Raw genomic sequence first — 25,856 nt, 5'->3', positions numbered from 1 at the left:
GCAGCAGCGATATGTATTGGGCCTGGCCCATTAGGAATGTTCGTGGATGAGAGGCCCACTCTTCATTCCTCTGAGCCCATCCGGCCCATTAGAAGATGGAAAGGGTAAAATCGTCACTTGACTTTGTAAGGTTAACCCTCCAAAACCCTAGCAATCGCAGATCCACCAGCTGTCTGCTGCATATTAGGGTTTCTCAGTTCTCTTCTTCACCTTTCTTACTTCTAGCCTGTCAGCGGCAGCCCAATCCGTTAATCTCAGGCGCGATGGTAGGCTACTCTCGGTCACTTGATTCTGCTTCCTTACTTGGATTCGACCTGTTCTTTGATGTCATATGAGCTAGCTAATGTATTTGTGTGCTGTGAATGTGATGGGAGTAGGCATCGGAGAAGAAACTATCGAACCCCATGAGGGAGATCAAAGTTCAGAAGCTCGTGCTTAACATCTCCGTAGGCGAGAGCGGAGATCGTCTCACCAGGGCTGCTAAGGTAATTCCGCCTGCTACCGTTACCGCGTAGCGAGTCTGTTCTTGTTTGCAAATGTTCGTCTCATTTTGGCCTAATGATGGTCTTTGCTTGTGTAGGTGTTGGAGCAGCTCAGCGGTCAGAGCCCTGTCTTCTCAAAAGGTACGGTTTTGACTCAAATTCATTCCTTTGCTTAAGTTGGGTATGCTTTCTTACTCCGTGAGTTGCCGTTGATTGTGTTATATGTTTGATTCTGACTGAAGCTTTTGATGGGAAAATGTAAAAGTGCTTGTGCTAGATAATACTTTACCTTCCAAGGCTTGAAATTTTGTAGCAAATGATGCAAATTCTCTGCTTCTCATGAAGTCCGAGTTTAAGAAGGTGTTCGGGTTACTGATTCCTAATACGTGCCTTGCTTCGTTAATTGAAAATAGGGGGTATTATTTAGGTGTTTAATATTGATCAAGAAAAGTTTCTGTTTCCCAATTAGATGGATACAAGTAAATTACCCCCCTCTGTGTCTTTGCCGGTTTGAACGGTAAACAAACTGTTACGCTTCCACCCTGTCTTGTTGTATTGACAAAAGCCATGGTTCTTTTACAGCTAGGTACACTGTCCGATCTTTCGGGATTAGGCGTAATGAAAAGATTGCATGCTATGTGACCGTTAGAGGTGAGAAAGCTATGCAGCTTCTTGAGAGTGGCCTGAAGGTGAAGGAGTACGAGCTCCTTAGGAGGAACTTCAGTGACACAGGCTGCTTTGGTTTTGGTATTCAGGAGCACATTGATCTTGGGATCAAGTAAGTTTACTGCTGTCAATATTCACTTTAAAGCAAGTCTCGTATTGATATCATTCATATCTATTTTTTTCCTGAAACAGTTACATCTCTAAAGTTGTATCACGATCGCATGTCCTCTTGATATGATAATCATTTGTCTTTATGTGCCAGGTACGACCCTTCGACTGGTATTTACGGGATGGACTTCTATGTTGTTCTGGAACGCCCGGGATACCGAGTGGGCCGTCGCAGAAGGTGCAAGTCCCGTGTTGGCATCCAGCACAGGGTCACCAAGGAGGATGCTATGAAGTGGTTCCAGGTCAAATACGAGGGTGTGATCCTTAACAAGTCCCAGAACACTACTGGTTGATTGTTAGCAAACAGTAGTTCTTGTTTTTATGTTGTCACAAGGTTTTGTGTCCGAGAGATCTTTGGTTCAGTATTTTCTAAGAACAGGATGTAGACCTATGTTGAATTTGCATTTAGAAATCGTTGCTCGCTTGCTTTACATACAAAAGTATCAGTTTTGCTTATGAAAGTGAAATCATTCTTGTTAACCTTAGCCAGCTATAAAGGATTCAGTTCATCCAAATTTACCAAATTTTCCGGAGCTAACTGCATTTAACTTCCAAGGAGCCCAAAGCTTGACCATAAAACTTATATGCACAAACTGGCTGGTTCAAATTGTGATAGTAATCTATAGTTTGTGAGCTGTGTATGAGTTGAGAAGTTGCCGTGAGCAGAAGAATCTTCACGCAGTCCTCTGGGCAATAAAAGCTGAAACTTGGTAGTATTGAGAAAAAGCCTATCATTGAACAAGTTGTGGCAATTGAAGGAGCATCTCTGAAACAAACCTGACCAAATAAACAAGCAATCAAAGCTGAAACTCGGTAATATTGAGAAGAAAGCTTGATCATTGAACAAGTTATGGCAATTGCAGAAGCATTTCTGAAACAAAGCTGACCAAATAAACAAGCCACTCTTGATCCTATAATTCTGTGCACCTCTCATTGATATCTAAGGCTGGATGCTGAAAATGTACAGAAACCGTCTCTGGCATGAAGAATACTTCGTAATGTATCACATAATAATAAGCTTCCAGACTGCATGAATATTGTCCCGAGTCAACCAAGGTGTGCTCTCTATTTCCAAGTTTTTCCCTTTCATGTGAAGTTATAGTCAAGCATAATCTACAATAAATTTTTTGCCTCCTGGATCAATCACACCGGTATCATAATCGACAACTAACATTTTTGTGCTCATGATGGGCTATCCCTCAGGTTCATAATCTGTGTTGCCTCTTTCGTCCAACTTCAAGCAGCATATCATCGAAATCAAAAAGAGCAGTTACAATAAGACTTGGGACAAGAACTGCAGAATTGAACCGACAACAACAAAACATATTAGTCCTCAAGGAAATAAGCTAACACTTACAACATTGGGAAGACAGCCTCCTGTAATGAAGAAACACCAAACTCAATGCCAAATGTTGTAAAAATCAGAGAATTTACCAAAGCACGGGCGACTATCGGAACAATAACTGCAATTGACCATCACTGATATAAAACTAAAAAAGCTCCCTTTGATCCTAATTTTAAAATTTATCTCTTAGTCAATATCTAAATCTGCAAACTGACAAGGTACAGACACTCAGAAGCACGGGCCTAAACCCCCAGTTGGAAAATGAGGATTAAGCCACAGGGCAAGACCTTGTTCTCCTATCATGGAATAATAAGCTTCCTGCCTGCATAGATAGTGTCCCCCGTTAACCCATTCGCCTCTTTTATTGCATCAACCGGCACCTGAAACAGGAATAGTACAACCCGGATAAGAAAACAAAAGGAATCTTCTTGGTCAAACAGCAACCTCCCTAGGCCGATAAATGAAAATGAACCCATGGATCTAGCAGAAAGAGCACATAAAGGTGAGGGAGAAAGACATTTAAGGGAATATCAAAGGATGGTTTCAAGATTAAACAGAATTGGGAGTTATCGTTCAAAACACCATCAGCCTTGCAAAGCTGCCAACACATACATCAGATTCTTAAAGCCTCTATTTCCTCAGCAGAAAATTTTGATCCTACTCTGAATTGCCGCAAAAGATAAACAAGCTACTTAACTTTCACTTGGTATAGATGGTCAAAGTAAGGAAGCACGTACTCCATATTTTTGGGATAATCCCCAGAGCGTGTCTCCCTTTGCGATCTCTACTGTTCGATGCAGAGACTGCGCCACAAATTGATCAGCAGATGCGTGTCTCTAGAAGAATGTCACAAAAATGAACAGAGTAAGCCAATTCATCTTCACAACAAAAGCCAAGAATTTCACCCAAAAGAAGTGAAAATGAGTTAAGCCAAGCAGAGTGAGTCTTAAGGTACTCCAGATATACAGATAATTGCTGCAAAACTGCATATTACGATCCATAGAATGGACAAGCAATAACTCCAAAGTATCTCCATGTGTAAGAACTAGAATCCAATCCCGGCAATGGGCTTTTGATTAATCAAAAAGGAGAAGCAATATGTCCACAGAGAGCTCACAAGCTGCAAGCAATTTGCTTTCATGGCGTAACATAATACAGCCACGGAAAGACTATAACTTCACTCACAAAGGAGAACAGAAAACATAAAACTTGGAAAGCAAACCTTGGTGATGGGTTCGGCTGAAGGTCGTCGTACGGGAGGAGGCGGAGGCTGAGGCTGAGGCTGAGGCGGAGGCGGAGCTTCCCTAGTAGGCTGAACCGACCCAGCGAGCGACTCCGACGAGCTAGCAGTGCGGTTTTTGTTGAGAGGGTTTAGGGTTTTGAGTATGCTGAGGGCAATGCCAGAGAAGACCAGGAACCCAGCTGTCTTGGCCAATGAAGGATCATTTCCCCCACCAGAGCGGCCTTCCCCGCCGGCCCGTTGGTTCGACATCGCACCGTTGCCCTCGACTGAGGAGGGTGAGTATTGTACTCGTACCCTCTTGGATTTGGACAGGACAAAGGAGTTATTTTTGGATCTCTGTCGAGGGTTGACTCAGTATCTCGTTGGAGTCGGCCATCGTAAGACTGTGAAAGAGGAGAGGGATCGGAGAGGCGGCACCAGAATCGAGGGAATCGGAGGGAAAAATGGGAAATGGGCGGGGCTGGTCGGAACCCGACACATTGATCAACTCGTACAATTTTGGTTAAAATAATTTCGTAAGTTTTGGGGCTTATCTGCAAAATGTTGAAGTTGAGTGACCACATGGCAACCTCACGTAAACCTTTGTAAAATAATGCAATCAACCATTCAACCTCAATAATACTTTATAGCCATCCTTTGGTATAAATTGATACGCTAATTGTCAACCCATCACTGTATGTCATATATTGATTTATATATATATATATATATATATTTTCGATTACAAGAAAAATCTATGAGCCTAATACGATGAAATATAAATTTTAATAACTAATAAATAGATACAAATAGTCCTACTGAATATCCAATCTAAAATCTCTTGAATCACTCTTGGTTGTTAGACAAAAGCGTGGCGCTACAACGTTGCAACCTCTTTTGATATTGATTTATATTTCTAATCTCACATGACACATTATCACAATGATAAATCTTATTTGATGAATTCACTGCGCATTGGGCATTGCCCATTTTCGTGCTCAAAATTTAACTATTCAACGCTCACAGCATATGCTAATTTTGAATAGCAATTCCATTCCTATGGGCAATTCTCATACAGTTTTTCTCAGACGGTTGATGTCAGGAAAGTTTTCATACTGCTCGGATACGATACTTTTTGAGTATTCTTCGTGATTAGACTGGAGAATTTTGTCCCCTTACTAAACAAAGAAAGGCTCGATCCAACGATGATTAGCTAAGTGGCAAGAGTAGAAGCTCCCAAGGTACCCATTTGGATGTCCGACCAAGACCGACAAATTTGACTTTGGGTCTCTGGGACCGTTGGCGGTTGGAAAGGCAGCCAGGGAGATGAGCGCGCTGCGTGGTTGCTTGACGGCGGAGGCAACGACTCTCGCACAAGCCGACACGTGCGGTGCATACTCTACTCGAGTCGAGGCCATGCCATGAAGAAGCCCAAGACAGACAGACAGACAGACCGACAAACAAGATTTCATTCATCTCTCCCCGGGTTCGTCTAGATTCTTGGACGACGCGTGGTCATGGGGCTGCCACCTCAGCATCTCCCCTCCTTTCACGCCAGAAATTTCTCCCTCCTCATGAATTTCCCCAATAATCCAATTATCTTCCCTCCAAGATCTTTTGTCTCTGTTTTCCCTCACCATTCCTATCTGTTCTGCTCTGCTCTGCTCTGTTCCTCCATATATATACACACTAGAGCAGGACAGGACAGGACAGGACAGGGAGTAGACTCTTTACAATCCGAGTTCCTGTTGGATGCCCAGATGGCTCAGATAATGTCGCCTGTGTGCACGGAGGCACTCAAGCTCCAGACCCCGGCATCGAACTTGAACTCCAGAAGCCCTTGCCGGGTGTTTTCTAGGACCAGCAGCATCAGCTCCTTGAGCATGATCGGCCGCTGTGCCAGTAGACGAGCCTCCATGAGAGTCCGAGTCGCAACCGGGGATCCCGGGTCAGTTGATTCCGTCGCCGATGACTACTATGCCGTCCTGGGGCTGGTAATCAAGTGATGTTCTCCCTTTCAAGTATTCTCTTTTTCTTGATTGCTCCTTCTGTTGTAGGTTTAGTTGATAGGTTTGGATCTTGGATCGGTTTGGTAGTTTTATTGATTTCCCCTCCTAGAAGTTGACATCTTCTTCACATTGTGCCTGTGGAAGTACCAAAGGAACAGTTGAACCAGATGCTTCTAATAGTATGATCGATCCATCAGACTCTGTAAAGGACTGATGAAGTAAGTGCAGTGTAGTTCCGGTGTTAGTATGATTAAGTCATGTCCATGGCCACTCTCCGGCTTAGACGGGATTAACTACGAGCACGCAATGGATATATGCCTGGCCTATAAAGGGCTGCACTATTTGTAGTATTTTTATAGTTTGGCAAAATCTGGGCCTCGCACTGGTCGTTGCTCCATGACATCTCACTCGAGTTGTAGATAACGTTCAGCGGGATGTAGCTCGGGTTGTTGGTGGAACACATACAACCTTGTTTCTTTGCTAGATAAGTGATATACAGCCAGTCTGATTTTCTTGCATTAGGGTGACTACTGCCAAGGGAATGATCTTGTAGTTCTATGAAGGAAGAAACACGCTCATCAAAAAAAGAAGGAAGAAACACGGAATTTTGCTTACTATGCAGGACACAATGAGCCGAATCTTTCCTTCAAATTTAGGGGGAAAAAATTCAATATGTTATGTATTAATGTATAAGCTTATCTCGTCTTCATTGCTGTGCCTATACCGAGTTTATGATTTCATTTGACACATCTTATCATCCCTTGTCTTCTGTAGCTTCCTGATGCCACCCCTGACCAGATTAAGAAAGCATATTATAATTGCATGAAAGCTTGCCATCCCGATTTGAGCGGAAACGATCCCGAGACCACGAATTTCTGCATGTTCATCAATGAGGTTTACACGGTGAGTTCCCTTCTCGCCTAACAGAGTCCTGCTTGACCTCAGAGAATGCATTCATTTCCGCTTGATATCATTTTCGCTACAATTAATCAATTGCAGTGCAGGTGCTCAGTGATCCAGTCCAGAGAATGGTCTATGATGAAATCCATGGCTATGCACTAACTGCAATCAACCCATTCGTGGATGACTCGAGCCCGAAGGATCATGTCTTTGTCGATGAATTTAGCTGCATAGGTATGCCTGAGTTTATAATCCCCAACCATTGCCTCCATGGTGGGTAACACAGTAAAGTGTGCTGATGGTTAAGCAGACAGCTGCGTATTCCTGCAAAACTCATGGGTTTTTCTTATGAACCTTAAAACTTGCAGGTTGCAAGAATTGCGCTAATGTGGCCTCTGACGTATTCTCGATTGAGGAAGACTTTGGAAGAGCCAGAGTTTACTGTCAACGTGGGAACCCTAACTTGATTCAAGAAGCGATCGATAGCTGGTGAGGAGTTCTATTCAATTTTATATAACATCAACATTTGTCCTTTCGATGGATTATGATTATGATTTAAATTATCCTTCTTCTATTCAGCCCAGTTGATTGCATCCATTGGACGTCTGCTGCTCAACTGTCCCTGCTTGAAGATGAAATGAGAAGAGTGGAGAGAGTAAATGTAAGTCGTATAACGGTTGTATACATGGACTCATATATTCTCAAAAATCTGATAGGATTTCTCAGAAGTATGATGGGATTTGTATCTTAAGTTCATATTTTTCTCAAAATACATGCTGCTGTTTGCTAACATAAAGGTTGTCTTGAGCGATTTAGGTTGCACTCATGCTTACCGGAATGGGCGCTGCGGGGGCGGACGTCTTCAGAATGGTAAGATAGAATGTTCCCATCGTAATGATGATGCAATCTCGTTAGATAAAGCAACACCTTCTGCAGTTGAACGTTTCTGGGGAAAATTTTTGTTTACAATGGCATCTCCTTTTATAAGTTTCCTATTGATTCAGCAGTGCTCATCATAAGAAAAATTCTCATTCCATGCAGGCAAGTTCACGATGGGAGAAAAGGCAGGCGAAAGTCCTGGTACGAGCCATTTATTTTTTTCTCCTTCAGTAACTTAAACTAGAAGATTATGTCCTTCACGTCATCATCTCTGCAATGGTCTGTTTCCTTTACTAATGATTTTATCCGTGGAAAGTTGGAGACATGAGTCTGATGAGGTACATAGGCCATGCTGACACGAAAGAATGAAAAATTTATTCTCATCGCGATTTGGTTCCGCTATGTCTTGATTCTTTTTAGTAAACATTAACATAGTTATTTGATGGGGAAAGATATCTATTCTGAATGTTAGAGCAATTGTTTAATTCATCAAGGCTTCGGATCGATGATTCCCTGAGTTTTATGCAGGAGCAAGCCAAGATTAGAATGATGAAGCAGAAAGGTTCCGATCAGACTGACTCATATTGGAGCAATCTCTGGGGCAAACCAAAAGATGACAGAAACTCTGGTAGGATATCTGCTCGCTTTCCTTTAATCAAAAATGTTCTCCGTGGATGAACAAAAGGAGGGAGAGTGAGAGATATTCTGAATCGGTTCATTTCTTCATGAATTTGATTTATGGCGGAAATCGCATCATAATTTTGACACAAAGTTTATCTCGATGGGCCTTGTCCTAAAGTTGAAACATAAGTTAACTTCCGGTATATCTTAACAGAGGAGGAGATCAAGGAGAGAGCGAGGAGAGCTGCTGCTGCTGCTCGAAGATGGAGGGAATACTCGAGGAGGGGCGCCGATAAGCCTCCAACTTACAAGCTACCGGAGGCAGTGCCCAACAAAGAGAACTGATGGCTCATTATTTTTTCGAGGACCATCTCTAATTACCATTTACTGTAATTAATTGATTAAATTGTCTTTCAAGTGCCTGGCCGGCGAGAACCCATCCACTTACATGTAAGTAAAAAGTTCATTCAAACGATGTAGGATGTAATTATATAGAAAGAAAATAAAAGAGGACGATATCTATATATATCTATATGCACTTCCATCATCAAATATTTCAATCCAGGTGTTCTATTTCAAAGTTTGCCCATTGCTATTTTGAGGAAGAAATTAAGCAGTACTGCTATTTATACTCTGAATTTATTGCAACATAGTATGCATTAATAATTATTAAACCTCCACCATCACAGAAAATTAAGGTCCCAACAGAGAGTCCAAGCACCTATTATTATTGAATTGTGACTAAGTACACCAACAATTCTTTTTCACCCGAGAGGGTTGGACTTCCACCACCACGACTATTGCATGCGAGTACGCCATCGGCACAAGTAAAACATACAGCAGTAGTTATCATGTAAATTAATAAAACTATCTACATAGATTTAACGATTAGAGCAGTAAATACACCAAGGCGGGATACATCATGAAAGACAATAGAAAAATTACAAGAAAAATTGTAGAGGCCTCTTTGACGGTGCAAAGGCATATGACAATCTAATATTCCAGAAAATTGAGCAATGGCCACTCTATGAAGATATTAGATGCAGAGACAAAAATATCGAATCTCATCGATGGAGATTAAGGGCATCTTCCTACAAAATAGACATTTTCCTTTTCGGAGAATTTCATGATGCCGCCGACTAAACTCATCAACAACCAAAAGGTAAATATAGCCCACCTTCTTACAATGGTATAGAGAACGCATTCCAGTATATTAAAATTATATTCATTCGTTCATTCTTGAGTAGTGAAAAGGAAATGCAAACCGAGCACATTAACCATTAGAAGCATGACCACAGTTATACTCAGTCCTCAGAAGGGGCAGCATCTCAGAAAAAGACAGAAAGGCTACAGATATATATACAAAGAGTAGCTAGCAGATATGTACATATCTCTCCTTACTTTCGATATATGTAAATTAAGTAAATGCCCGTGCTTGCACGGGCTAAAGCCGCTAGTGTGTGTGTGTGTGTGTATATTCCGAAGCATGTTAACCATAGTTATGTGACCTTGGCTTCTGTCCTCCTATGTTGAAGTCGGGTTTTATGAGTATTCTAGGGATGTAAAGTGACCTTCTGCTTGCTCTGTGAAGTACAGAAAGGGTGCCATGTTATTGGATTCCTGAAGCGACGAGGCTCGATGAAATCTTGAACAATCCGGGATGAAGTAAAAAATGCAACGAGCATCTTGTTCTGCAAGCTGCATGTTAAAAAACCAAGTTGGTTTTAAGTAAATCCAGTTCACCTAAGGTGTCTTCCATTCGCCTACTGGTCTACGATCCACCTGCATTTCAACTTCAGATCACTGGGGAGCCTGATAAGTACATATCTGAAAAGGTAAGAAATAAAGAAATTGTGGCCTGCAAGCAGCTGTTCTCTGCCCATAACGAGAGGTGGGCTTTTCAAACAATCTCACATGGCGACTTGAACAACGAGCTGAGCAGATGGATCTTTCCATCAATGTATTTTGATGCGAATAACATCTCGGACGCTCAAGTTTCATGTTCAGAATGCTTTGCATCTTCAAGTCTGCGTGCCATTTTGAATTCAATTTCACGGCGAGACAGATGTAAGTCCATATGTGCTGGAAAACTTGGCAATGCTGAAAAAATGGAGCCAGAGAGAACGGTCGGAGTTCACTTTCTGTCAGCTGAGCTGCACGTTGCCTTTTGAGCTGGTAAGATGCTTTAAGAAAAGAGCTTTGCCCCGAAGTAGTCTTGTTTTGAAAACTCATTCCCAAACTAATCTAGTTTTGAAAATAATTCCCTATCTAGTATTATATATGTGAAACTCCTTTTTAATTTGACCCGTAATTTTTGAACTCTTTCAAAAATACCATCAATACTTCTATGTCTTATTTTGAATTAATTTCATAAAATACTAATTATTAAAAAAAAAAAACCATTATTGCTCCACAACCGAACAACCGGTATCATTGCCACGGGACCTCAATCTCTGATGGCCTACCAAACCATCCCAACCAATCTCGACATGCAAGGTCAAAGATTTCACCTTTGTTGAGTCGGAAAATTAAAAAGAACCTTTTGAATGACTTCTGCCTCAATTTAATTTTTGAGTTTAAAAAATGGTTTGTTTAGTGACTTGTTAAATTTCTATTCACTGATCTAAACCTCTTTAACTAAAAAAAGACTAAAATAACTAAAATAAAAATCACTAAAATAAGAAAAATTGAAAAGTAAAATAACAAAACTCAAAGATCCTTTAAAATTAATTTTAATTTACGTTTGGCTCTAAGAATTGAATCCAACGTTTCCGAACCTGTTAATTTTTATCTAGGCTTTTATATTCTTCAGAAAAGCTAATTAATCTAGCCAGTAATGGTCATTATTTTTTCTTAACTTGTACTTTATATGATTAATTCAAAATGAGAGAAAGGAGTGTGTTTTAGGGTGTTTTCAAAAGAATTTAAAAGACACGGGTTGAATTGGAAAGAGTTTCATGCAGAAAAGTCTAATTAAGGAATTATTTCCAAACGAGATTAGTTTGGGAATATGTTTTTAAAAGAAGACTATTTTGGAGGAAAGCTCTTAAGAAAAAGGGACATGTATCTCTGCGTCTTCTCAACTAAAGCAAATTAAACAGTAGTTTTCCTTCTGTTGCAACCTTAAATCTAATCATAATATTAATACAGCAAATCATGACACAGTGCCATGATCTGAATGCAAAATTGCAAGTTTTAGCCACTGATGGATTAATGAAATGGAGTACCGTAGATTTTACTATATCAAGGAATCAGGTTTGTGTTCTATTTTATGAACCAGGCAACAAGCGAGAAGTACCAGGTCTCGAACTCCTGCTATATTTTAAAGGTAGATTCATTTCGACTGTGCCGATGTAAGTAATAATCGAGGATGAGAATAATGTAATCTTTTTTTTTTTGGGGGTAAAGGGGGGCATGTATTAATTATTGAGGGTTCACCGAGAAATCTCGGGTAGTACAACTGGTACGAGTATTAGCTACACCCATCTGGTCTAACAGAAGAAAATCAAGAACACTAATGGGAGGAGTGTCAAAGTAGACAACAGCTTCATGTGTGTAAGTCATCACGAGCTGTACGAGCAATGAAATCTGCAACAGTGTTGGTATCTCAAAAGGTGCGTTGGATCCAAAAGTTAGTGAAGGAACGTGCTAGGGACCTGCAATCCGAAATGATTGGATACTCCGAGCCATGCATAAACCATCCCTTAAGGCCCCACCTTCAGCCACAAGGCTGTTAGTGAGCCCGAGATACCGGCCAAAGCCACGAATCGTGCCTCCTAAATGGTTTCTTATAATGCCTCCAGCTCCAGCTTTCCCAACAAGGCCGCCCACTGAACCATCCGAGTTTAGTTTTGCCCATCCATGAGGTGGACGGGACCACTGCACCTGTAAAAACTCTTTTTGCTGTGAGGGTTTCAGCTCTAAGGAAGCAAAATACTCAGCTGCTAGCTCAATGCAAGCCCAGTGAGGCTTGCCGTAAAGAACGCTCTTGTCAAATATGGATGCATTACGTTGTTTCCAAAGAGTCTAAACTGCAAAAGGAAATAACACCTTCCATGGGGTATTAAGAAGGTGAGTTTTATAGGATTCACTATTAAGTATGAGCCATTCCGAAATTGGGAGAGCAAAAGAGCATTTCTTTGATACAGGTACCCCAAGGTTGTCCTAAAATGACCGAGCAGTCGGGAATTCTCTCAGGACATGAGCAATAGATTCATCAGACCCCGCACATATAGAGCATTCCGATGGGATAGATAAACCCCTACTATTAAGATGAACAGCAGTAGGCAATCTATTATGATAGGCCAACCACATAAAAATCCGGATCCTAGGTATAGTTTGAGCTTTCCATAACCATGAACAAGAATTGCAAGTTGAGTTAGGGTCTCTCCCACATGCAAGTGCATAGGGCCGATTTAGTGTTAAATAGGCCATTGGAAGAGAACTTCCAACACATTATGTCTTCCCCTCCTTCCCCAATGGTGGTTCTGGGGAGACTTCGGAGAAGATCTGAGATAGAGTCATGGAGAGGGAAGGACATTCTACTCATGTCCCAAGAACCATCAGCATTAAGGATGTCAGCCACTTTGCACGAGCTATCAGTAACTAATAGCGGCCCAGCAATTTGATTACGAAGTGGCAGGTCATGAAACCAGCAATCATGCCAAAGATTAATGGAAGTCACTATCTCATGCATCCACATGCTAGTCTTAAATGAGAATATGTGCTTAGGCTGAAAATGAAGGATGAGGTGATTAGATCATCAAGGGCCAACAGATCAAAAGAGAAGACCTGATTGTCCGGACAAAACCTTGGTTGAGAGGGATCAATGATCAATGTATCCGGCGATCCTATGCTAGGTCGGATCCATTAATTAGAACGAATTCTATTGGGAACCATCGGGTTATAGGAACCTCATATGTGAGTTTAATGCCCATCTAACTAACGAACCGAGTCTGGCATCTATGGATTACTGGACTGGTAAGTCGAATCAAGCAACCCTATTGTTACAGCTTGGGAATTCAATTGGCCAACTTGTCAAAAGCTATTTGACCGGCTTCAATTTCTAACAGCACGGCGGTTGAAGCCCTAAAATCAGCAAAATGTTCAATGTATTTTTCTCCGAAGTCAAGAAAGTTCACTTGGACAGATGCACCGGAGTGGTGAATATACGTTTCAACACTATAGTTCGTTGGTCCATCAGGACCGAGATGGGAGAACTGATCTCGTACTTGTTAACTAATCAGTTGATCGATTCTAATAGTTACCACAGAGGCGAGGATATGTTAGTATTTATGATAAATCAAAGCTCTTCCTAGAAAGTTAATTAAGCACTCTCAACTCAAAATTAAGGGGATAGAAATATAGAATAAATAAGTGTAAGCTTAATAATTGGTACAAGTGTCCTTTGAAAGCCCCAAAAGCTGGGGACTGAATGGGATTTTGACTATGGAACCGATGCTTAAAGAAGACAACACTTCCCCATCAACTGTATATACAATAATTTTTTTCCTTCTTTCGATCAAATTAAATTAAATAAAGAAAGGGGCCAAAATGAATAAGCCACTCGCAAGAACAAAGGAGGAGAAGAAGAAGCAACTAAGCAAAAGCCTGACCCAACACTTGGCCAATAGCTTGATTTATTATTATCATAGATAATCACGAAATATTCAGCTCGCGTTTCGCAGAAAGTGCAGGCCATCCCGCGCTCCACTTGTTAAATTTAACGTAAAATTCACCGAATATGTCATTAAACAACAAAAGATGATTAAGAAAAGGGAAATGAGAAAAAGATGAGTACTATTGAGTAGTGCTTTTGAAGCAAAACAGATTGTCGTGGGGTCCAACCTCCATTGATTTGGCACCCTAATATGCTCGACCTGCCGTGCCGCCTGTCGCGTTGATGAGTCATGCGCATAATTTCGAATCGCTCGTGCTCGTAACTTCCATCTGCAAACCGGAATTTGTTCCTCATAACACACGCACGAAACTTTCTATATTTATCATTTGTTTTGTGGTAAATTTCTTATTTTTCTTTTTCCCTTCATTTTCCAGCTTAATAAAAATGTTAAAATTTCTCCCGTTAATCCATCGGAAAAAAAATGTTAAAATTTTAAAGGAAGAGTCAATGGGGCCGCAGTAGGGTAAGACGTCAACTCTCTGCAATTGGGACGAGGTCGTCTTCCTCCCTTATCATCATCCGCACAAAAGAGCCAGCAAAGAAACCTTTGATGCTTTGTTCAGTGCTCGGCCCTGCTCTGCTCTGCTCTGCTCTGCCCTGTCCTTCTGTCTTTAAGCCACTGCTCTCTCTCTCTCTCTCTCTCTTTCAAGGCGTCCCAAAATCTTACACAGAATTTCCGTTTTCTCTCTCATTGTTTATTCACATTTACAACTTTCCCAGAGAAATCAACAGGAAGCAGAACGCAAGATCAGAAACTGAAAAAATCTTAATCCTAATGAACCAAAACTTCAAGAACCCCAAAGAAAGGAGACCCGCCATTGACTAGATTTGGATTTGCTCGCTGCTATCTAACTGTTGAAGCCACCGCATGTGCCCAGAACCTGAGCTGATCCTTCACGGCCATTTCATTGCCCAAGTCAGGAACTTTCCAGTTCACCAGAGGATCGACCTTCTTTCTCCTGTCCAGAATCTCCCAAGCTTCCGACAAGTACGGCCTCGGGACGGATAACTTATCGACAACCTCGACATGTCCGTCGCCGTCCTCTGCTCCTTCCTCGTCTCCGTTCTTGTTTCTTCCGAGCCTCTGCAACCCGGGGATTATCGAGACCAGGTCGGCGGAGTCCTTGTCCTGCTCGGAGAACACGAACCCCAGATCCATGAACCCTTTGAGCTCCTCGAACTCCAGCTCCGACAAGCTCTTGCTGTTCCCCTTCTTCTTCTTCTTCTTGTTCCTCCTTCGTCTCCGCTCGATCAGGCTCTGCTCCTTCTTAGGCAACACTTGCTCTGTTTCCTTGACTACGTCCCCGGCGGGGAACTCCGTCACCTCCTCGCCGGAGAGAATGGTCTGCAGCTTCGGGGCGGCGAGGACCGATTTCGGGGACGCCAACGAGTCGGAGTCCGTCAGGCCCGACTCCACCTCCAAAAAATGGTCGCTCATGGACCTCACGTGCAGCGTGTTCACCCGCGAAAGCTCCGATTTTTGGATCAACTCCTCGTGGGACTCGTCCAAACGCTTCGGTTCCGAATCAGCGCCGGTGGGCCGCTCCGCTGCCGGCCTCTTGCCGACGAAGACCGTGTGCTGGAACCAGTACGAGTCGAACAGCTCGAGCAGGAAGTCTTCTTGTTCATCTGCAGAGGAATAGGAAGACGCCATTTTTGGGAAGATATGCATCAGAAGGGGAGAGGGCTGTTTGGAGATAAGAAGAGGGAAAGGCTCTCTGGTTTTATACGTGGAGACGTCCGCGTGACGATATTGCCCCCCAAACTATTTCAAGTTTACATTGTGGGGTTAACTATTTTTTGGGTTTAAATGAAATTCTGATTATTTTATTGTCATGTAGGATTAAAATTTTAATTAAGGTGGTCAATCCTTGGGTGATTTGAATGTCATAGCAGTTGATTTGTTTGACTGAGCTTACCAACTAACAGTTCCATTTAATTAGCCTTCCTTGGATTAATCAACCACCTAGCCAAGCCTCTCAGGAAAAAAAAAAAAAAAGAACTTGCCAAGTCCTCGTGCGATAAAATTCTCAAAAAACAAATCGATCCTTTCATATTTCAATATTCACACGCCTAACAACAGCATAATAAATTATTAAATAGTCGGAGATATTTTCATATTATATTTCAGAGTAAGGCTATAATTATTCTAAAAGTCTGATATTATTTGTTTTCTAATTAATTGTCACGTTTAGCTTATATATAAGCAAATTATCTTTTAAATTGTTTGAGTCGGTTAAATAATAATCACTCGTGTGACTTTGATCCATGGCCATCACGTATTATCGATAACTCTATTCTCTTATCCTTATGTTATATATAATTCTATTCATAAATGACTATTCTCTTTGGTTTTCAATTTTTATCGATTTCAATTTTTATCGAATTTATCAATTTCAATTTTTATATTTTATAGTACTTATGCAGTGAATAAAGTCAGGCGTGAACCGGGCTGCTGGTTAATATATGACTACAACATTATCGTAAATATAAACATAAACCGCGTGGTTTGAGCGTCGTCTTACGTGGATGAAATGAATTAAGCTTCGAAGTCAAAAGCCCAAAAGTTGATTAGCACCATTATTTTTCTGGTCGGAAAAGCCGAGTAGTGCAAATTATATATATATATATATATATAGTAAGATTATATTATTATATGATAAATAAGTTAGGGGTCAAAGACTCAAAGTGGTGAATGGTGAGAACAAGAGTTGAGACCTCGAATATTCAGATGCTCTCTTTAATTTAAAATCGTTGGGTCCCACTGTCCAAATCATTTTTTTATGCCGAAATTTCCTTTTTCGCTTTGCCCGATCGAGGGGTAGGATAGGACTAACTTGTCGGTCCCAAACCTAAAGTCCTAAGGGCCCATTATTTTGTTCTTCCACTATTTGTTTTATCATAATTATTGCATCTTACCTTATAATGAAAGAGATATATTAACTGGGGAGGGAAGTAGAAATTATTTGTATCATTTTTCCGCATATCGGGGTCGACGGGGACTCGTGGACGAGGACATGGACATGGGCGAGATGTGAAATTTCTAGGAGTGTTGACAATTGACATGTACTTATTATGCGCACATTTGGTTAGTCGTCCACATGGAATTGTTTGTTGTTCATCATGGGACATTAAATGACAGCATACCTAATTCAATCGCATAATTTGGTTTGATATGATTAAAATGAATTACGAAGCATCCCAAAGTCATAAATCTCGGAAATGTTCACATGTCATGCAGGACACATATACATGCAAATGGTGGGTCATGCATGGAACTCGACCTTTCCCTTATTTATCACGCATGAGCTATTCATTTTTAAAGAGTGCTATAACAATGCATATGACAAAGAGAGGTTTGATGCTTGCAGAATCGATCGAGGAGTAAACTGAAATATATACTTGGATGTAGGATTATTAAAGAATTAAAATCATTATTTTACTATTGCGCACTTAACTTAATATATCTATTGTTTGTAATTTTGCACAGATATTGTTCCGTTTGGTTTCGTAATTAAATTTTAAAATTTTAATTCTAACTTTAACTCTACTCACTACACAACAAAAATCAACTCTTCAAAATAAAAAAAGGTGAGGTCCATACATAAACCTACATATAATTTTATTATAATCAATTCAATTTTTAATATTAAATTCTCTCAACTATTTGTTACTTTTTCATACTTTTTCTCGTAATTCAACAATATAATCGTTATAACTCAATTAAAATCAAAATTCAACTCAACTCAACTCTAAAACCAAACACACTAATTAATTTTTTTTTTAGAATTTTTATAAGAGAAGTCTATAAATTTAATGACTTAAATATTATAGATATAGAATATATGTTAACTGATAATTATAATTATCAACCGGGGTGCAATCTAATGAATGGTTAGCTGTTGTGTATACATAAACTCTTTTTTTTTTTTTGTGGATAAGTAAGTAACCCGGCAAATTATTGGTAGAGCATATATGATATAAGATAACATAATTGTGGAAATCAATTAAATTTTATAAAATGGGGCTTATTGTTCTGCTCGTGGTTCGCAAGCCCTGGAACGATATACATATAAAATGACATGTAAAACACGTGACGGGCAGATAGAAACCCGTCAACAGATGAAGGGAAGAAAAAGAAACAAAAGGGTCATCAGACGCGACGTTGATCCAAACCCGTCCATTTTCCCCATGCATTAAATAATTCATGTTATGTATCTGTTCACATTCCCGAAGGTTTTTGTCTTTGGATATTTTAAACGAAAATTTTGAGGGACTGTTGGATCAATCCTAAAGAAAGTCTCAACGAGGTCACTAGTCAGCCCGTCCTTACAGACCGAATAAATTTCACTATATAAAAACATTACATATAATAAAACACGAGCGAGATCGAATAATAGAAGTTTAGGTACCATCGACCGTTTCCCTACCTTGCAGTTGTAGAGCACATCAAAAAGTTTGGTACAGTTTGAATCCCGCAAGCTTTAAAATTTACTCGTTTGAACTTCGCCGAGTTCTTTCTTTACTAGATCGCATTTTTTTATATTTTATATATAGCTATAGAGCACGTGTGAATGTCAAAGTCAAAATGTTTGTCAAAATTGCTGATAGAAACATCACTAGTTCATGCATCGAATCTTTTAATATAAAGACTTGGGAAAAAAAAATTACCCAAATTAAACTTCTAAAAGTTTATCATTCCAGCATAGATGACGAGTTTCATAGAGTATGCTTTTAACATTAATCAAACTCCTCTTGTCGTTTTCTCTTAATAATAGGAAAGTGTGATCTTCCTTTTATCTCCTTCGTTTTTCTCTCTTTATATATCTTTTTCGGTATTTACATCCAAAAGTCCAAACCTCGATTAATTCATTTCAAGTTAGATATATTTTTAATGGATAAAAGTCACACAGTGTTAATTTTCTCAACTTACATGACTTGAACTAAAATATTATTTAAGTGAAATAAACGCCAATTAACCGGAGAGAAGAGAGCGTCGGGGCATTTCTAGAGTAAATGCATTTGACAATTGACAGTGACGCTTCTGGGAAGAATCTTTTGGGCCCAGCCATGTCCACGTCTATTCTTTGGACGCATAAAAAATGGTCCCGGCCAGAACCAGCCGATTAATGAAAAGTACTTCCACTCTTATCCAACAAGCAATTTAATCGGGGTAATTGGTTCTCGATATGTCTGAAAATTTTGAACATTATATTATCCAATAAAAGAAAATTTGCAGGTGGAGTGAATGCACGGAATATCTCGACCGATCTCAATGTAGCAGGCGGGAATGGTCCCATAGTCCTTATCGAAATGTCCGAATCCGGGGGACCATAAATGCGAGCTTCATGGGCTTGACGAGGTGCGTGCTTATTACAGCTTACGATTCATTTAAATGGGGGCCCATAATTCCTCTGCATTTCAGGCCCATGATTGTGCTGATCTGCTGCTGCCTCAGACCCAGCCACAAGGCCAAGCGAGGTCACCGAATATTGAAGAGATCCACTGGCAATTCTTTTTCTTTTTGTTTTATGGATATGTACTCTGGTATTCGAAATTTCAATAGGCCTCGACCAATCTAGCTTGAACACAATCGACCCAATAAAAGGTAAATCTCTTCCAAATTGAATCTTTTCCATTTGCATAATTCGAAGACCTTACTTAAGAGAAATAAATGTTAAACTATTTGAACTAATTCACATTGGTTAGAGATCCGCTGCTAAATAAGGGCCAGCAAATTAACTTTGTGAACTGAACTCTCTTATCTCCTATCTACGTTGCGAAATTTGACAATTCTAGTTAAGGATTCCAACTTCCAAGCCATTGTGAAGGCAACTGTTGTCGTGTTCTCGTTAATAAAAAGATGCACAGTTGAGTAGTCGGTTCTGCACTCTAGAGACTCTATTATCAGGAGTCTCATAAGTATCCGCAAAGTATATCTCGAGCAAGAGATTTCTTAGTTTCGGTTTTTCAAGCCATTTCTCTGCGATGAACATTAGGAGAAGTAGGCATAGATCAGGACAGTATGGCTGCTATGGCAGAACTTGGTGGATGCGCCATGGCATGGACCTTTGTAGTTGATCACGTTTCGGAACCAAAGGTGAAGAGATTAACAGAGGAGACGACGGCTTGTGTCTCGTTAGTCGCTTCCCGTGTATCCCGTCAAATTGCACTACTTTATATACTGCACCCATTACATAACATACTATAGTTAATTATAACATAATGATCAATGTATTAAAATCTCACAATCTTTGGACTACACATCGCCTTATCCGCCAACTCCCATTGGTCGAGCTCAATAAATATATGATGTTTGCGTGTGTATACAACATCAAAAAAGGGCTTGCACGTCCCCAAAGATAAACTATTATACCCAACTGCCAATCGGTCAAAACATATAGAAAGACTAACTATACAGTATCGTCCACATAATAATATTAAACCCATCCCTCCTCTTCTGATCTCCTCCAGCGACTCTCTCTGTGTTTTCCGGCGATCTCGCGTTGTTTCCGACCAGCACTCGAGTTTCATCTGATGGAGAGGTGCTGAGAAACGAATGTTTAGTCATTCCGCCTCGCTTGGTTCTAATTAGTCTGGAGTAAGCTGCTCATCCAGTTGATAGATCTGCTCTATTAATATAGTAAATGGAGCGTAAGTCCTATGGCAATCCGTTTGTTCTTGAGCATCCGGAGGACCACCCTGACCTCGAACCGCAAAATGGGCCGGACCCGCCCTCCTCAGAGGATGAAACTACCAGGATCGGTGCACCTTCCCCAAAGAAAAGGTAATTTATCCCCTTGATGTTACAGAAATCAGTTAAAGTTTTTATGTTGAGACTGCATTTACAGAATATACCGATCGATTGTCATTATGTCTGAACTAGCCATCCTATTTGAAACACAATTTTGGATACAGGAAGGGTATACAAAAGAGGGTGGTTTCGATACCGATTGACAGGGATGTGAATGGAGCTAGGAGCAAAGGGGAGGCGTATCCTCCACCGGATTCATGGACATGGAGGAAATATGGCCAGAAGCCCATCAAGGGCTCACCTTATCCCAGGTACCATAGCAATTTCCCTAATACTCATTCTTTGGGATGTATGTTCTCCGGTCTATCTTGCTAAATCCAATCCATCGATCTAAACCCGACCGTCCCAATAATACAAAATCTTGCTACAGAACTGCATTAGAAAGTTATGAACATTATAACTTGGTGCTTGTTAATTATATGATGGCTCGCTGCCAGTAAAAGTGACAATTTCTAGGCTCTGGCACCGGAAATGTTCCGGCAACTCCCTGAACTGTGCTGGTAAATTATGGTTTTATTCTTATTGTCACCCGCAAAGGAATAGGTTGGAGATGAGACGGTTTGTCCAAGATGTCGATCCAGTGAAGTTTAGTTCTAAATAAAAGGCACAGTATGCTGAATAGTTCGATGCATTAGGAACTGTGAAGCGCCATAGATCGGAGAAGTACCGTAATTAGTGGTCGATTGATCACTGAATCGTGAGACTATGTATATTAACTCCGCTCAGGATAAAGTACAGTCAGAATTCGTGGTGTGCTAATGCTTAAGATTTTGGTGAAATAGTTTTTTTTTTAATAGCCAAAAAAACACAATATTTATACCTTTTTTTTCTGATTCTAGCATGGCATTTTAAAAATTATCTAGAAAAGCACGACTTTTTATTTTAGTATCAAATCTAACGAAATAAATTTTCTGACATTTTTAACTATAATACTACGTGTTGTAATGCTATTGGATGGTGGGTCCCACTTTTTTTTTATTTAACTAAAAAATTTCTGAAACTTCAAAAAATAAAAGAGAGAGGTTGGCCGACAGGCTGAGGCCCGAAGGACGATGGGCGGTGGTGGCTGCAATCGAGGTCATCACCGCCGGCCCCCTCCTCCTTCGGGGCCTTAGTCGACCCCTCTTTCTTTTTAAAATTTTTTTTAATTAAATAAAAATAAGTGGGACTCACTCATCTAGTAGTGTAACGACGCGTGACTCTACCGTTAAAAATGACGAAAAATTTAACGTCGTGTTAGATTTGAGAGTAAAATGAAAGATTATGCTTTTTTGTATAATTTTCGAAATGTCGTATTAGGACCAGAAAGAAAGTGTACACATCATGTTTTTTTTGAATTATTAATGGTTTTTTTTTTTTGGTAAGTAGGTGAAATAGGCTTATTCAAATGCTCTGCGTTATGATGCTGTCTTAACCCAGCGACAAAGATTCCTTGTTACCTAATATCATCAGCGATTCTGATTCTGTTGAGTATTTCTTTGGGAGGAAAAAGACAAATCCGGGGATTATTCTGACATTATCCTTAAAAATCCTATTAAAATATAATAAATCTGCAATAATGCTTTTTTTTTTTTTAATAATATGGTGACAGGGGTTACTATCGATGTAGCAGCTCCAAGGGCTGCCCGGCCAGAAAACAAGTCGAGCGAAGCCGCATGGACCCCACCACGCTCCGCATCACGTACTCCTACGATCACGAACACACCTCACCCGCCCAAGGCCACTCCCCTGCCATATCACCCGTCGCCAACGACCCACCCCAGACCGAGGTCTCCCTTGATCTCTCCGGATTCACAGGCCACCCCGACCTCAGGTGCGATGCGCCTCTCGATCTCGATTGGCTCGCTGCCGATGTGGCCTCTACATCACTCATGGAGAACCCAGTCTGGACGGCTGGTTACTGCAACGAGTTAGGAGCCGACTTGGCAGTTGGTTACGACATGATGAGGGAGGAGGATGAGACCCTCTTCGCGGACCTAGGGGAGCTCCCGGAGTGCACGACGGTTTTTGGGCGGAAGGAAGTGGACCGGACTCGCCGGAGTAGGAGGTTGAGTGCAGTTCCCCATGCTGGCAGCATAGGATAGTATTTTTCTTATCTTATTTCATGAGATGCTTAGACATGAACTAATTGAATCAGTGCTTTTTCAACCAAGACAAGTCTTGTTAGAATAGTATAGAGCGATTCTGATTATGAAAATTTTTGTTCACTATGGATCGTTAACAAGAATCCATGCGTTTCAGGCATAGTAATTAAGAAACGACTATATTATTTAGACAAAATTTATTTACTAACTTGCATTTCAATATAATTCTACATTATAGGGTGAAACATTATATCTCTCACTTAAAAAATTTATAAATCATATTGGTAGTTACGTATAATTATGCGACGACTTACGACCAATTAATAATTTCTCAACAGCTATGAGAAATCGTACGAGTTATGTGTAATATTGCATGTATTTTAGCTTTAATTTCGTATGACAAAATTATTAAAATATAATTTTCAAAAAGTTAAATTTCTCGATCGATTTTTTTTTATGCAACAAGGAAGGTTGTAAAAGAAAGTGCTATAGAAAGGAAAACCAAAATATTGGACCTACCAAATATGAATTGATGTTTTAGAAAAATGGTTTTATTTTTATTGAGTATATATTATATATTATACGAATTTCAGCTTCCTAGATATATAAATTTGAAGACATACCAAAGTGAAAAAAAATATTGTGATCATGATAAGTCGATGTCCGTGTCAGAATTGATCCTAGAAAATAAAATTCGTTTTTTCTCATCAAAAAAATATGTATAGCACGTAACAATACTCGATAAAAATAAAAAGGTGGACATAGCAAAAATTGCATACCTAGTAAATTGGTCATTATTACCAAATTATAGTACATGCTATGTACATGGACTCTCCTATTATATATAAGAGCTAGCTGATCGTGCCGTAGTGGCATTCACTGTCAACCAATCTCTCAGCCTATTCTTTCAGCCGCTTCATAAGTAATTGAGTCCGAACGAAATCATTTATCTCTTTCAATTTTTAATCATCTGTTGAGCACAAATAACGAACATGCAATAGCCTTCCCTGTAATAAGAATAAATATTTTCATACACTGCCAGTCGTTTACAAGTATAGAGCATATTATTATTATCATCATGAAAATATACAATTAAGTATGTAATGCATAATTATGCAATCAAGAATTTTATTTGAATTTCCTTTTGGTATTTAAATACGTGGAAACCTGACCTTTACTTTGTTGTAGATTCAGTCTTTCAATATGACGAAGAGGCAGAGGGAGGTGGTTTTTGGACCGGTTTGTACTTGCTATATATTTGTGTGTAAATATAGATAAGATTGACGCTCAAGCGGGATTAGTTGCAACCAATAGGCTGAAAATGCCTCGTGAGTTATAAGCTATTTTTTCAAAGAAAATTTAAAATCGGCTATCATGTATACAGGAAATGCCGAAGATTCCGAGAGACTTTCTAATACCTAGACGGGACATGTCGAAGGATGGCAGTAAAAGAGATTTCGCTGCCCGAACTCCGTGCACCAAGCAAATTGTATGTATTTATAATAATGATCGGTACATAAAATGAAGAAATTAATCACATCTTTTATGTACGTAATGATCTGATGATGGCTGAATTTGCAGCTTGCACTTTCCACCCGTTGTTCCCCGAGGCGTGTTGTGAGGTTGTTTCCGGAGTTTAATGAAGCGAAACGGGCAGCTGTCGAAGAGATTGGGTTTGGAGGACTACTGCAACTTCCGCGCACTCGCTTAGGCCGAGACCTGTGTCGCTTTATCATCGATTGCTATGATCCCGACAGATGTATGATCGTCCTTCTTGGTCGTCCAAAGGCCGTCACCTTGGACGAAGTGAATAGAGTGCTAGGTGTGAATTCAACGGGACCACCGGTTCACCCCAAGGGGGAGGTGGCAGAACTGATGAAGGAGATCATGAAGTCGCCCGGAAAACTTCATTGCAGTTGCTTGGGACGCTTGTTGGCGGATCCGAATCAACTAGCGGACAAGAAGTTTAAACGGATTGTGGTCTTGTTCCTGATAGGCACAATCTTCTGCACAAAATCGGACATTAACGTCCCAAGGGAGTATCTCCACAGTGTGGTGGACGTGAGCAAGATCGGAGCTTATAACCGGGCCCAGTTGATACTCGACAAGCTTTCCGAGGGTGCCCGGAATTACAAGAAGGCCAAACAAACTTACATGATGTGTTTTGCATTTTTCCTCATGGAATATATACGTAAAACCGACCCTTGACACTTTGTCTACTAATTTTGTTCACTCTTTTGCAGAGTTTTTATCATTGATTTTCCTGCGTTTCCCAACTTCTCTGCAGATGTTGTACTTCGATAACCTAAAATTGGGGGAGCAAGTCCATTGCATGATCGCACCTTGCCTCGCTTGGGCTTATGATGAACTTCCAAATGATTTTACAGGATGTGCGACAGATGATGGCTGAAATAAAGGAATCTATATGCTACCGAGGATAGAGGAAAGCATAGCTGAACTGAAGGAATCTGTATATCGCTGAAACGAAAGAAGCTATGCTGCAGAGCATCTCTCAAAGTGAAGGAAGATCTGCAAAAGGAGTCCTCGATCCGCAACAGATAGAGGACGATTTATTCAATCACATAGTTTGGGTTCGATGCAATGAATGAGGATATAAGTTCTATAAAATTTGATTTTGCTGCAACTGTTTTTTCTGGAATGAAGGAAAATGTAAGCTACAAGGGACCATTTTGCTGCTGCATTTTTCGGGTAATGCATCAAATTACATCAGACTCGGTCTTTAGGACAATTGTAATTTCATTAAATTATTGTCGCTTGGTATATATTTCTGTTTTACATCTATTGAAGATCCACTTGATAAAGGCCTTCTCTGATATTCTGCAAATGAAAATGTAAACAATTAGTATACTGGATGAGGCACATAACATATTCAAGGAATATAATGGATGAGACTCATGACATATTCAAGGAATCCATTGGCAAAAAAAAAAAAAAAAGAAGAGAGAGAGAGGAAATCCATTTACAA

At 40.2% G+C, this 25,856-nt stretch overlaps 5 protein-coding genes across 8 annotated transcripts; 3 read left to right on the top strand and 2 right to left on the bottom strand.

Annotated features, from left to right (window-relative positions):
- The first annotated feature begins 111 nt into the window (after positions 1-111).
- LOC116195605 (60S ribosomal protein L11-1) lies at positions 112-1,772 on the top strand. Its single transcript, XM_031524886.1, has 5 exons — positions 112-266; positions 378-485; positions 581-623; positions 1,065-1,260; positions 1,411-1,772. Exons 1-5 carry the CDS (start codon positions 264-266, stop codon positions 1,607-1,609), a joined length of 549 nt encoding a protein of 182 aa, XP_031380746.1. The 5' UTR covers positions 112-263; the 3' UTR covers positions 1,610-1,772.
- Positions 1,773-1,831: 59 nt separating this feature from the next.
- LOC116195606 (probable N-acetylmuramidase) lies at positions 1,832-4,389 on the bottom strand. Of its 4 annotated transcripts, XR_004154687.1 has the most exons (5): positions 3,884-4,389; positions 3,399-3,497; positions 2,949-3,041; positions 2,489-2,610; positions 1,832-2,093 (listed from the first exon to the last, which is right to left on the bottom strand). XR_004154687.1 is itself a non-coding variant. In XM_031524889.1 (4 exons), exons 1-3 carry the CDS (start codon positions 4,151-4,153, stop codon positions 2,961-2,963), a joined length of 450 nt encoding a protein of 149 aa, XP_031380749.1. In that variant the 5' UTR covers positions 4,154-4,389; the 3' UTR covers positions 1,832-2,093; positions 2,949-2,960. The 4 variants fall into 4 exon arrangements, 3 of the variants coding, with proteins under 3 accessions (XP_031380749.1, XP_031380750.1, XP_031380748.1); XM_031524889.1 differs by lacking the exon at positions 2,489-2,610; XM_031524890.1 differs by lacking the exon at positions 1,832-2,093 and having other exon boundaries at positions 2,136-2,610.
- Positions 4,390-5,358: 969 nt separating this feature from the next.
- LOC116198201 lies at positions 5,359-8,839 on the top strand. Its single transcript, XM_031528555.1, has 9 exons — positions 5,359-5,877; positions 6,667-6,795; positions 6,897-7,026; positions 7,161-7,281; positions 7,372-7,453; positions 7,609-7,662; positions 7,834-7,872; positions 8,200-8,299; positions 8,507-8,839. The coding sequence occupies exons 1-9, from the start codon at positions 5,401-5,403 to the stop codon at positions 8,635-8,637; spliced, it is 1,263 nt and encodes a 420-aa protein (XP_031384415.1). The 5' UTR covers positions 5,359-5,400; the 3' UTR covers positions 8,638-8,839.
- A 5,052-nt stretch (positions 8,840-13,891) lies between these two features.
- Positions 13,892-15,665, bottom strand: LOC116198196. The gene has a single exon (XM_031528551.1). It carries the CDS (start codon positions 15,642-15,644, stop codon positions 14,817-14,819), a length of 828 nt encoding a protein of 275 aa, XP_031384411.1. The 5' UTR covers positions 15,645-15,665; the 3' UTR covers positions 13,892-14,816.
- A 4,739-nt stretch (positions 15,666-20,404) lies between these two features.
- LOC116197261 (probable WRKY transcription factor 69) lies at positions 20,405-23,042 on the top strand. Its single transcript, XM_031527345.1, has 3 exons — positions 20,405-20,759; positions 20,891-21,037; positions 22,378-23,042. The coding sequence occupies exons 1-3, from the start codon at positions 20,620-20,622 to the stop codon at positions 22,868-22,870; spliced, it is 780 nt and encodes a 259-aa protein (XP_031383205.1). The 5' UTR covers positions 20,405-20,619; the 3' UTR covers positions 22,871-23,042.
- The last annotated feature ends 2,814 nt before the right edge of the window (positions 23,043-25,856 follow it).

The sequence above is a fragment of the Punica granatum genome, chromosome 2 (assembly GCF_007655135.1).
Source record: "Punica granatum isolate Tunisia-2019 chromosome 2, ASM765513v2, whole genome shotgun sequence".
NCBI lineage: Eukaryota > Viridiplantae > Streptophyta > Magnoliopsida > Myrtales > Lythraceae > Punica > Punica granatum.
Note: the sequence above shows the minus strand (reverse complement) of the source record. Positions and strands in the feature narration are given on the sequence as shown.